This window comes from Juglans regia, chromosome 11, assembly GCF_001411555.2.
Source record: "Juglans regia cultivar Chandler chromosome 11, Walnut 2.0, whole genome shotgun sequence".
Lineage (NCBI taxonomy): Eukaryota > Viridiplantae > Streptophyta > Magnoliopsida > Fagales > Juglandaceae > Juglans > Juglans regia.
This window is the reverse complement of record NC_049911.1, coordinates 2834728-2846426: the sequence shown is the minus strand read 5'-3', so window position 1 is coordinate 2846426 and position 11699 is coordinate 2834728. Positions and strand designations below refer to the sequence as shown.

Below are 11699 nucleotides of genomic sequence, written 5' to 3'. Positions count from 1 at the left end.
TATATAGGGATGTTTTCTAAATATATGTTTTTTTAGGGGGGGTTTTGTCCAAACAAATAGAAAATTTTGGATAAAAGTTTTTGAAAAATATATTTTACACGTATTTTTTATTTTTATTTTTGAAAAATTAGTCAAATGATTGAATGATTTTTAAAATTTTTAGAAATAATTTTTTAGATTTAAAAATATTTGGATTGAAGTTGAAAACTTTTCTTAAAAAATTCTGAAAAAATGTTATAACCAAATATGACCTAAGTTGCTGTCCATAGCCATTATTGCATGGAAAACATAAGATGCCATTTACAAACAATTAACAACTTGGTAAAGAAGGAAGACATTGGTGATTTAAATTTGTACTCGAATCAAGACAGGGAAACTGCCAGGGACAGGCATGTGTATCTTTCTCCATCCTAATCATGGCAGGAATATTTTGTTGTGGAGACAAAAGTCATGAGTTCCTTTCATATTCAAAATCCTAGTATTAGATTAGAAAGTACCTATCATGGTTTGTGTCTCTTGCCTTCTGTCTTCATATCTGATTTCTGGCATTTCCAATGGTCATGAAACACATATAGTTTAGATAGTGCTGCAATTTAGCAGACAATATAAAATGTCATAATCTAGTTTTAAACTGTCTGTAACAGCCAGGGCAAGGAACAGTTAAGTTTTACTAAATTAATATTAAAAAGAAAAAACAACAGATCTTGCTATGAAAACCTACTTGACAGGCTTCCAATGACATGAAAATTCTAAAGGAAGCCAGTTGCACTGACTCAATATGATCATTGCTGCATGGATCTATCTCCTGTGGTATGGAAGTAAGTACATGAAGCTTGGACACACATCAGCTTTGTTCTCCAATATCTACCTCATCCTCTTAGACACATTTATGCTCCCCTTCTCCTATTTCTCATACCACATCAGTACCTGATCCTCCACCACATTTTGTTATACAACCCATCATCCTATACATGCTACTTCGATCACACACTGGCTCTCTTAAGCCTAAAGACTTCTGTGACTTTATTTTATTTTATTCTACTCTGCCTGATGTTCACCTGTGGCACTCTACCATTATGACTGAAACAGAACCAACATGTTATTCCAAAGCTGCCATTGATCCTCATTAAAACTGCAATGACTGAAGAATTTGAAGCTCTCTTGTTGAATGGGACCTGGACCCGTGTCCTAGACCATATGATCATAACAGCATTCGTAATAAGTGGGTATTCAACATCAAACGCAAAGCTGCCAGTACTATTGAAAGATATTAAGCCCGTCTAGTTTCCAAGGGCTTTGAACAACAGACTGGAGTTGATTGCACTGATACCTTCAGTCCTGTTATATAACTCTCTACCAAATGAATTATTCCTTTACTGGCAGTTAAGTTTAATTGGAATATAAGGCAATTGGATGTCTCCAATGCTTTCTTACATGGATTCTTGACTGAGGAGGTGTTCATGGAAGAACCTCAGGGATTTTGTGATACAAACCATCCAGACATTGTGTGTAAGCTTTAAAAGGCTATCTATGATTTTTAACAAGTGCCAAGGGCTTGGTTTCACTGTCTCTCCGCAGCAGTCCTTGTTTACACCAGGTTCCTTACCTGCAAATGAGATGACCCCTAGGCATTGAACCCTATTCTTAAATCATAATGTAACTAAGACTTTACTCCAATCAATTTTGCGTACAGGAAACACATACAAATATTGCATCATGTCTCATGGACAGAAATATCCATTGGTTGGTTAGCAGGTGAGTTGAGTTGTCAAACTCGACACCTTCTTCAAACCCTGTGGAGAAGACACCCACTTCGATCTCCACACAGCATGTTGAGCACTGTGTCTTATTTTACTTCTTGTCATTGGAAAAGAAGAAATGAGTGAATTAGAAAAAAAATTGAGTAGAGTTTTCTGCGTTGTTCTAAATATGAGGACTTCTTATGTTCAAAATTCTGCTTGTCTTTCCTTTATCAAAATTTTCTCACCAAGCAAACAAAAGCAAAGAGAAAATGGAACCAGCGAAGACTTAATTCCTATCAAGGGAGTATAATGACGGCCCCCTTTGCCAAATTTCTGACATCAAACATGAACAATTTAATATTCCTCGGGTCATGACGCATTACCAAGAATACCATGTAAGTTATAACCTACATGCCTTTCGACGAGGATCTAACTCAATTGCCTAGTCGAATTCCATTAAAGAAGCCGAAGCATCACCCCTGACAACAACAAACAGCCCAAACTACAGAGACCAAAACTACTCACGAAAATGTGTATAATAAGAAGGAAGTGAGAACTAATAGGTTTAAGGACATGATGAAAGCTAATATACCTGCCGAAAGAGTGGCATTTCACATCGACAGCGACTATGGTTTCACGAGCATTGTTGCTAAGGAAGGAAATATGGCTTCAAAAGCATTGTTTCTGAAGGAAGAAACAATCTTCTGGACAGTGATGGCGGTGGCCGGGTTATGGTGGCAGTGAATCCTTGGAGGGATAGAGGTGGAGTTAGGTGGCTTTTGAAAGGAAACGGAAGTGAGGTTACATAGGGAGAGAAGTGCGAAGAATGGGGACACTGAAATGACGGGTTTAAGGAAGTGGGTAACGGTCATGGATGGAAAAGAGGCAACCTTTGACATGGGTAACTAGGGAGTCATGGAAAACTGAGACCAGCTGCGAGAGTGAGAGAGAACTGAGAAGGTGCCAAAGAGAAACTAATTTATGGTCAAGATTCTCATAAAGAATATCAGAAAATATACTTACAACCATGAATTGCGTAACCGCCGCGTAATCGTTTTGAAAAAAATGAATAAAACATGGGATCCACATAAAAAAAAATTAATTTTTTAATAGTGGACCCCACTCTTTTTCAAAGCGATTACGCGGCGGTTACGCACTTCATGATTGTATGTAGAATTACTCAAAGAATATTGAACAGTTTTATATGCATGTCAGAGACAACAGAAATATAATTTTTTTACTACTGTCAGACTCGAATGAAATTGAAATGGAGCATGATTGAATGGTGTTTCTTTAATATGTACATATATTTTTTTTAAAGGTTAGCTGAGTTGGGATGAATAGAATTTTTTATAAATATAAGCGAGTGAAGATGATAAAGTGAATTTTATATAATTTATTTAAATAAATTTTGATATATTTATAAAAAATTAAAAAAATTTATGAATTCTACGTATAAAAAAATTTTAAATTGAGTGATATTTAGTGATTTGTGAATTAAATATTTAAATATTAAACTTAATTTAATATTAGATTGAATTAAATTGATCTCGAAATCTTCCAAATTCCAAACGGGCTCATTGTAGTTGGCATAGAGTGTGGTCCAATGATTTGTGTATATCCTAATTATATAAATTTCATAAAGCTTTTTTAATAAAAAGGTAAATCCTATCACGAAAAGTATAAAAAAATATATTCTTTTTTAGTTGGACGTCCTATTAAGGGGCCATATATTTGGGCTTAATTGATATTTGGGCTTAATTGATATTTTAATGGGCGTCCTATTAAGGTTTGCTAGCTTATGCCCCGATGTCTTCCATGATTGTGGTCTATTCAAATGTGTGGAGGCTCCCATCTCCTCATAAATGAATAAATCTAATTAACTTGACATTGTTTGTTCTAGTCGATAATTTTTCCGTTGGGTGATGAGAAAAATTATTGGAAACTCTCGAAATATGAATATAATTTTTATGCCATTGCCAGAGGGCATAAAAAATGACAACTATTTTGATTAAATTGGACAATTTTTTATTTATTTAATTTTAAAAGAAAAATCAGTTAGATAAATGATTTTTTTCTTTGATAAATTAACAAAAATTAAAAAAAAAACAAAAACAGCTTTGCAATTTGCTCAAATGGTTGTCATTTGTTATGCAAACAAAACATTTCCCAATAAATTATTCTTGGTTGGAACCTCCACTTGCCATATGGATGATAGAACAGCTGGATCCTTCGGCTTCGTTGTGTTTGTAGCTGTTCTGTTCATGTCAAGACGCCGAGTTGACTTCAAACCACCGCGGTCTAAGCCATTTTCTCTGAAACTTCCAGCCATTTTCTGTGTATATATCATTACTCTTTTGGAAATAAATTAACACATACTCCGTGTTGTCCGACTTCAATTTTGGATTGCGATGGTCAAATCCAATACAAAACACGATAACTTTTTCTCGAATTCAATGTTTGACATCCGATTCATGCAAACACTTTGCTAAATCTATTCAGCGTGTCTAAATCTTGACCAAGACTTGCAAGCGTTACAAGCTTTCGTGTATATATACAATTAATGTATACAAATATCACAAGCAGATCAGAATTAAGACCCAGAAACCCAAAACTCAAAGACCCTACTGGTTTTGGTTCTCAGTTCTCAGGATTTTTGTGTCAAATTCAATGGGAGGAGGGATGGACGCAGAGATGTTGCCAATAGACTGTGTATCCACAATTCTGTCGAACACCTCTCCATCAGACGCATGCAGATCTTCAATGGTGTCATCCACCTTTCGTTCTGCGGCAGAGTCAGATGTTGTATGGAAGAGGTTTTTGCCGGCTGATTATAGGGATCTGGTCTCGAGGTTGGTCACCCCTTTGACGTTTTCTGCAATGAAGGAGCTTTTTCTTCTTCTCTGCAATCCGGTTCTCATAGACGGTGGCAAAAAGGTACGATTCGGAATGATTTCCGTCTAAAAAATTTCTCCCTTCTCAGTTCTCATGCATTAAAGATCTCCCCCTGCTACCTGTTATATACACATCTGATCTGACATCCCTGTTTGTTCTATGTTCCAAATAATGCAGAGCTTTAAGTTAGACAAATCATCTGGCAAAATATCCTATATGCTGTCTGCAAGAGAACTTTCCATAACATGGAGCGACGAACCCTTGTGTTGGAGCTGGAGATCTGTCCCAGAATCAAGGTTTCTCCTCTTAAAATCACCTTTTAGGATTTGATAATATTAGCATCATGAGGAAAAAAAACTAGGCATCCAGCAGTACTCATGTTTCTTTTTTCCTTTTTTTCTTCAACAGGTTCTCGGAAGTGGCTGAGCTCAGAACAACAAGCTGGTTAGAAATTCATGGAAAAATCAGAACTCAAAGTCTGTCACCAAACACAACATATGGTGCTTATCTTGTATTGAAAACCTATGATCGTGCATATGGGCTGGATTCAATACCATCTGAAATATCAGTCTCAGTTGGGAACAGGCTATTCAATGGCACAGCATATCTAACTCGTGGGGATCACAAGAAACAGCAAATGGAGTGCCTATTTTATAAGAACCGCATCGAAATGTTGAGAAAGAGAGTAGGAGAAGGAGACGGACGAGTCCCATGTAAAAGAGAGGATGGATGGATGGAGATAGAGCTGGGCGAGTTCTTTAGTGGTGATGCTTCAGAGGAGGTGAAGATGAGTTTGATGGAGGTTAAGGGGAATCAATTGAAAGGAGGACTAGTCATTGAAGGAATTGAAGTTAGGCCTAAAGAGTATTGAAAGATTGTTAATTTGCTTTGGAGTGAGGGAGATAAAAGAGAGAAGTACAAAGGGCATAGATACAAATGTGTTAGCTTTTGAAAAATTCTATATATCACACAATCATCTCACTTTCATTCTACTATATAAGATGTGACGTATTTATCACCATTAAATGATAATTTATTAAATGATTCTTTATCATTTAATAATGATAAATATGTCACATCTTATATAATAAGATGAAAGTAAGATGATAGTATAATGTATAATATTATTCTTTTTCTGCTGTAGGTGTTTCAATTGATTTTTTCTTTTCCTTTTTTGATAAAGTGGGAATTATGTAGAAAAAGAAAATTCAGTTCAATGTGCTCATTTTATACAAGAAGACAAAGGACTGTTTGTTTTGGAATACAAGACAGGAAGAAGGATTCTTTCACTCATGTGCTAATAATTTATTCTGCTTAGACACAAAGCCCACTTGAATAGAGTTCAAGTTATCCTAAAGTTTTGAACAAATACAATCATTAACATATATCAAATGACATAAGTTTGTACCGTGTACTATTCTAACGACTCATCATAATATATTTTTTGAGAAATTTATTTATAAATATGACGTTAACGAGTTGTCGTAACGTGTTAAGATATAAAATAAATAATAAGAATAATATTAAATATATATTTTTTACTATTTTAAGCACATGATATAAGAATAAAGGTCTTGAGTTCGGCTTCTGACTTTATATTTTATTTTATTGAATTAAATATTTTACGTATTAAACTATCTATTAAAAAATAATTTAATTTACAAATAAAAAAATAATATAAAAAAAATAACAAAATCTACTTCTAAATATAATCTCCCCGTGTGAAATAATCACTCCTTTTGGATTTATGAGATGTCGTCATCGTGTGTTCCCTTCATGTTGCCATTTCAAACAGAGCCAAAAAATTATGTCGTCATATTAACGATACTGTTGGACCATTTGGTACATACTGGATGTGTATATAAAGAAGGTCGAGTTTGTGACTTTGAATGCATCAGATACAAACAATATTTATTATTTCTGACTGAATTTCATACTCTTTTGTATTAAAAAGATATCAGATCAGTCAATTAAAAATATGAGTGAAATCACTTTGGATCAGTTGCCTGAAGATTGTTTTGCACAGATTATGTCTTTGACATCTCCTCAAGATGTGTGCCGGTCAGTACTGGTCTCTTCACCGATCCGGTTCGTGGCCGATTCAGACACTGTTTGGGAGAAATTTCTGCCATCGAACTATGAAGAAATTCTCTGCAGATTGGTCTCTCCTCTTGTTTATTCGTCCAAGAAAGAGTTATTTGCCAGGTTAAGTAATCCACAGCTAATTGATGGAGGTAGAAAGGTAAATTCTATTATTATTATGGGGATGATTTATTTTATAAAAATGTTTAACAAAAATAATAGCTTAGTACTACTTGTCATTTCGAATTTTATAAAACTTAGGCTAATACATATAATATATATATATTTAGCTATCGATAGCATTAAATACTTAATAGAGCATTGCTATTCATAAGTCCATACACCACACACCAAGATTTTTTTATTTTTTTTAAATTTTTTAAAAGTTTTTTATGGTTTTATTATTCTTAAAATAATTGAATTATTCTACTCATAATCCACATACCACACATTTGGTAAGAGAATAAAATTAAAGAAATCATAAAAAGATGGTGTGTGGTGTATGAGGTTTAGGAATAGAATTTTTCTAAAAACGATCATGTAGTAATAAAACTCATTTCATATGTTTATTTATTTTTGAGAAATGATATTTGTAATCATAAAATGCGTAAACACCGTACAATCTCTTTAAAATAAATAAATAAATATGAGATCTACGTAAAAAAAATTAATTTTTTAATAATGAACCATACTTTTTAATTAGCTAGCTAGCTTGTTCTCAAGGCATTGTATCATGTATTCTAAGCATTGGTACTCCAATTACTACGTGCGTACGTACGGAGCTAATATGGTCCATTTGACAGCGAATGCACATGCAGCCTGAGAATAAGATCAAAACTTTCATCAAGGTTACTTTGTGCATTTACAGGCGGTGGAACAAATATGAACTTCGAGACTTAGGAGAAAACAAAAAATGAAGTTCATATTTTTTCCACCACCTGTAGATGCTCTTCTGGCCTTTACATAGGGCATGCACCACATGATCAAGAAGGAAATCGAAGCAAATATTCAAAAAAAAGTGAAAGAAAAAATGTTTCTGTTTTTCTTTTAAATGATACAGATCTTCTCGATAGAGAAATCAACAGGCAAAAAACGTTACATGTTGAGTGCAAGAGAGCTTTCAATCAAGTGGGCGAGCCATCCTCTATATTGGTCCTGGAAACCCCAGTTTCCACAATCAAGGTTTAATTGCACTTCGTTCAATTGATTTCAAAAGCCTAGCTAGCTAGCTTTTCAATCTTTGAAGGCACTGTACGTATTCAATAACCCAGATGTTTTAAATCAATCAGAAGGACATTAACTCCATAAATTTCTTCATTTTTTTTTCCCAACATCTCAGATTTGCAGAAGTTGCTGAGCTCAGGACCATTTCCTGGCTGGAAATACTGGGATTGTTGAACACCAAACTGCTATCACCAAGAACACTCTACGGCACCTATCTCATTCTCCACTTTGCCAATCGTGCTTACGGTTTAGACACTTTGCCATCGGAGGTCTCTCTCGAAGTTGGCAACGTCGTCAAATCACAAGGGACAGTGTATCTAAGTCGCTGTGACAGTAAGAAACAATCTAATTCGGAGCGTTTATCATGTTGTGTGAGGAGTTGTCGGAGATCAAAGTTCTGTTCTGCAGAGAAACAAGTTCCTGTTGAGCGCAAAGATGGATGGATGGAGATTGAGTTGGGACAGTTCTATAATGATCAACAAGGTGACGAGGAGGTCAGGATGTGCTTAAAGGAGGTGAAGGGTGAGCATCTCAAAGGTGGTCTGATTGTCGAGGGAATTGAACTCAGACCTATACAACTTCATTGAAGATCTTTGATTTAAAACTTGGTTATCTTTTGGGGCAATTAGTGATATAGAATAAATGATCTCAACATTTTATTCTTCGTCTCAAAATAAATATTATTTTATTTGCACATGGACTTGAAGGCTGTATTAAAATATAAAATAAATAATAAAATCTATCTATTCTCGTCAACTTAAATTTTTGGGACAAGTGGTAAATTCACATAGTATCAGAACAAAGATCTTGAATCTAAATTCTGACTCTATACTCGATCCTATTTAATTATATATTCTACGTATTAGGCCACCCATTGAAAGAGAGTTTGATCCACATGTGAAGGACATGTGAAGATATAAAATAAACAATAAAATTTACATGATCTTTCCGTCAATTTAAACTTTTAAAATAAGTGATGATTACATATGCAACAAGACTTAAGCTTCTAATGTAATTTGTGATTTAACCCCTATTTGATCATCGATTACATTCTCCCATATTATTGATGATCTTGTGCTTTTAAAATATTTCTACTTACAAGCTTGGTGTCTAAAAACATTATTCGTTGCATGACTTAATACAGTTAAAAATGTAAAACGTCATTACTTTCTTGTAATTTGTTACCTTTTTTATTTTTAAAGATCTGATGTTATGTTTTTCTAATTAGGTCGCTAGTGACGTTACATGACAAAATTTGAGGTTAACAGAAGGCGAGAAGAACGTCATTTAGTGATTTTTTTAAAAATAAATACTGTCACCGTCTTTTTAATTATCATTCTCATCTCATATTTAAATATGATATTAAATGATTAAAAAATTATTTATTACTATTTATTTACCTTTCAAATGCCACGTAAAGGATGATAAAGAGGACGGTAAACGGCAGTTCTTTAGACTTTTATATTTTTAACAAAAGTTTATAATTTGTCCTTACGCTGCATGCTGCATTTAGATGTTAAGTTGAATTGAATTATTTATGAATAATAATGAATTGAGATGATGGAATGAATTTTGTACAGTACACCTAAGATGAGTTTAGATGTTTTAGATGTTAAGATAAATTTAAATATATTTATAAAAAATTGACAAAGGTTGTGCGTCCCACGTATAAAGAGATGTTGAGTTGAAAAATTTTTGTGGATCTCAAATGTAAAAAAGTTTTGAGTTAAGATGAGTTTAATAATTTAAGAGTTAAGTATTTAAATATTAGAAGAGATCTAAATCTAAACTGAACTCAACTCAACTCAATAGAGCTGAATGCAATCTAACAACCAAACGAGCTCTAGAATCTAGACCACACAACATACTATGCATAGCCTTCCGTGGCAGTCAAAACGATTGTCGTATTTGTGAAAAGATAATGATAGGATTACTACATTCTTACTACTCATTTATTATTCTTTTTATATTTATTTTTTTAATTTTTTAATTTTATTTAATGATTAAGAAAGTGATTATTAATAAAATTATATATATTTTTAAATTTTTTCTTAAGGATGTTAAAAAAATATTTAAAATAATGATTAAAAAATAAAGAATTTCAAATACACTTTATGATAAATTTCGTCCATCATCAGCCGGCAATGAAGATATAGTATTGGGCTGGGCCATGTTTGTATTGCCACTGAAGCCTATCTAGAATTCGAATTGGGCCATATTGATTTCGTAATTTCATCCAAAGTCGATGGCGTTAATAAAAACTGAAAAATAAGAAGGTCATCACCACATTGAGACTTTAAACCCTAGCCGCCGTCACACCCTCCATTCTCTTCTTTAAAACCCTAACCCTCCTTCCATCTTCTCGCTATACCTCTCTCTAAAATTCGAGATGTAAGTTCTTCTTTCAGTAGCTGTTAGCCGTGTTTTCTTCTGTGAATATCTTCTTTTTTGTTTTCCAGAATTCTGTGCAGATGTTGGTATTCGCCGTGAAATTGTGGTGAATTCTGGAGATGCGTCTGTGCTCTCTCTCTCTCTCTCTCTCTCTCTCTCTCTCTCTCTCGCAATGATGATAAATGGTTAATCCCAGCTCATTATGAGGCCCATTTAAGGGTCTGGGAATAGACTTAATCCATGATTATCTGAGCCTAGACATATTTCTCACCTCTTTTTTTCGAAATTTAGGTTTGTTTGATTTTGGTCTTTTTTGAAAGTTATATTTGATGTGTTCATTCATATAACTTGTTTGCTTTAGTTTGTTTTGGACGTTATATGTTCATAAGGAGGAGTAATTGTTCCCTATGATGCTTCAGATTAAACCATGCTAATTCTGATAATTACATGATCGGATCTTTCTTTATTTATTTGCTGAGGGAATTATTTAAACACTGCATTGTTGGTTAGAGTTTTAATTCCTTTTGAATTTTCTTCGAATTTTCACGATCCTTTTCTCAGCTGGAAAAAGAGTGTTTGGGGTTTTATTTCAATAGAAAAGAAGAGAAAACAAAAAATCGGCGAGCAAAGTTTCAGTCTTTCTTTACTAATGCTGGAAATTTAAACATGTTCTCTGTTCAGCATCCGCCGTTGCTTAGCACAGGATGGAATCTCAAGTGAAGCATGCCGTGGTGGTGAAAGTAATGGGTCGGACCGGATCGAGAGGACAGGTGACTCAGGTGAGAGTCAAGTTTCTGGACGATCAGAACCGGTTCATCATGAGGAATGTCAAGGGACCTGTGAGGGAAGGCGACATCCTTACCTTACTCGAGTCTGAAAGAGAAGCAAGAAGATTGCGTTAATTGGCTGCTCGTTGCTCCCCTGCTTCTCAAGTTCTTGCTGGTTTCTTCTTGTGGTTAGTCAATGGCACTTTAAGTACTGTTGGTTTAATGAAGTTTGATTTTACAATACATGAGAATTGATGTCATTGGCCGGAGTCCACTGGGCGCATGTTTCAGTAGGTTGGATAGGCAATACAAAGCCATACTTCAATGATAATTTATGAGATGATAAAATAAATAAACACGAACTTTTGACACTTGCAGCATAATTTGGCAGGCCTTTTGGTGTATCATGTAGGATCATCATCATGTGTTTTACTCGAAAGGAAGTTTTTTTTCTCCAAATGAATCATATGAAGAAACTTAATCCTGTTGATGTTTACATGGCTTGCATGTTTGGCCCACTATATGTTAGGAAGTGCCTTAGATGGACGTTGATTCAATTGTATTGTTGTAATGGGCTTTCTTGGACGAAGATTTCACA

General features: G+C 34.3%; 3 protein-coding genes and 2 non-coding genes across 5 annotated transcripts; all 5 read left to right on the top strand.

Annotated features, from left to right (window-relative positions):
* The first annotated feature begins 3918 nt into the window (after window positions 1-3918).
* On the top strand, window positions 3919-5766 carry LOC109020325 (F-box protein PP2-B15-like). Its single transcript, XM_019002766.2, has 3 exons — window positions 3919-4679; window positions 4815-4933; window positions 5046-5766. The coding sequence occupies exons 1-3, from the start codon at window positions 4413-4415 to the stop codon at window positions 5506-5508; spliced, it is 849 nt and encodes a 282-aa protein (XP_018858311.1). The 5' UTR covers window positions 3919-4412; the 3' UTR covers window positions 5509-5766.
* A 760-nt stretch (window positions 5767-6526) lies between these two features.
* Window positions 6527-8648, top strand: LOC109020326 (F-box protein PP2-B15-like). The gene is made up of 3 exons (XM_035695567.1): window positions 6527-6879; window positions 7780-7901; window positions 8059-8648. Exons 1-3 carry the CDS (start codon window positions 6616-6618, stop codon window positions 8528-8530), a joined length of 858 nt encoding a protein of 285 aa, XP_035551460.1. The 5' UTR covers window positions 6527-6615; the 3' UTR covers window positions 8531-8648.
* Window positions 8649-10233: 1585 nt separating this feature from the next.
* On the top strand, window positions 10234-11361 carry LOC109020327 (40S ribosomal protein S28). Its single transcript, XM_019002769.2, has 2 exons — window positions 10234-10334; window positions 11016-11361. The coding sequence occupies exon 2, from the start codon at window positions 11039-11041 to the stop codon at window positions 11234-11236; it is 198 nt and encodes a 65-aa protein (XP_018858314.1). The 5' UTR covers window positions 10234-10334; window positions 11016-11038; the 3' UTR covers window positions 11237-11361.
* Window positions 10500-10593, top strand: LOC118343868. Its single transcript, XR_004797658.1, has one exon. It is a non-coding gene; the product is annotated as a small nucleolar RNA snoR69Y (small nucleolar RNA).
* Window positions 10735-10819, top strand: LOC118343872. The gene has a single exon (XR_004797661.1). It is a non-coding gene; the product is annotated as a small nucleolar RNA snoR53Y (small nucleolar RNA).
* Window positions 11362-11699: the final 338 nt, after the last annotated feature.

Excerpts from the sequence above, each read along its gene's own strand:
- LOC109020325 (XM_019002766.2), top strand. The coding sequence starts at position 4,413 with ATGGGAGGAGGGATGGACGCAGAGATGTTGCCAATAGACTGTGTATCC. Across the intron at positions 4,680-4,814 it reads TCATAGACGGTGGCAAAAAG|AGCTTTAAGTTAGACAAATC; the intron begins GTACGATTCGGA and ends CAAATAATGCAG. Across the intron at positions 4,934-5,045 it reads AGATCTGTCCCAGAATCAAG|GTTCTCGGAAGTGGCTGAGC; the intron begins GTTTCTCCTCTT and ends TTTCTTCAACAG.
- LOC109020326 (XM_035695567.1), top strand. The coding sequence starts at position 6,616 with ATGAGTGAAATCACTTTGGATCAGTTGCCTGAAGATTGTTTTGCACAG. Across the intron at positions 6,880-7,779 it reads TAATTGATGGAGGTAGAAAG|ATCTTCTCGATAGAGAAATC; the intron begins GTAAATTCTATT and ends TAAATGATACAG. Across the intron at positions 7,902-8,058 it reads CCCCAGTTTCCACAATCAAG|ATTTGCAGAAGTTGCTGAGC; the intron begins GTTTAATTGCAC and ends CCAACATCTCAG.
- LOC109020327 (XM_019002769.2), top strand. The coding sequence starts at position 11,039 with ATGGAATCTCAAGTGAAGCATGCCGTGGTGGTGAAAGTAATGGGTCGG.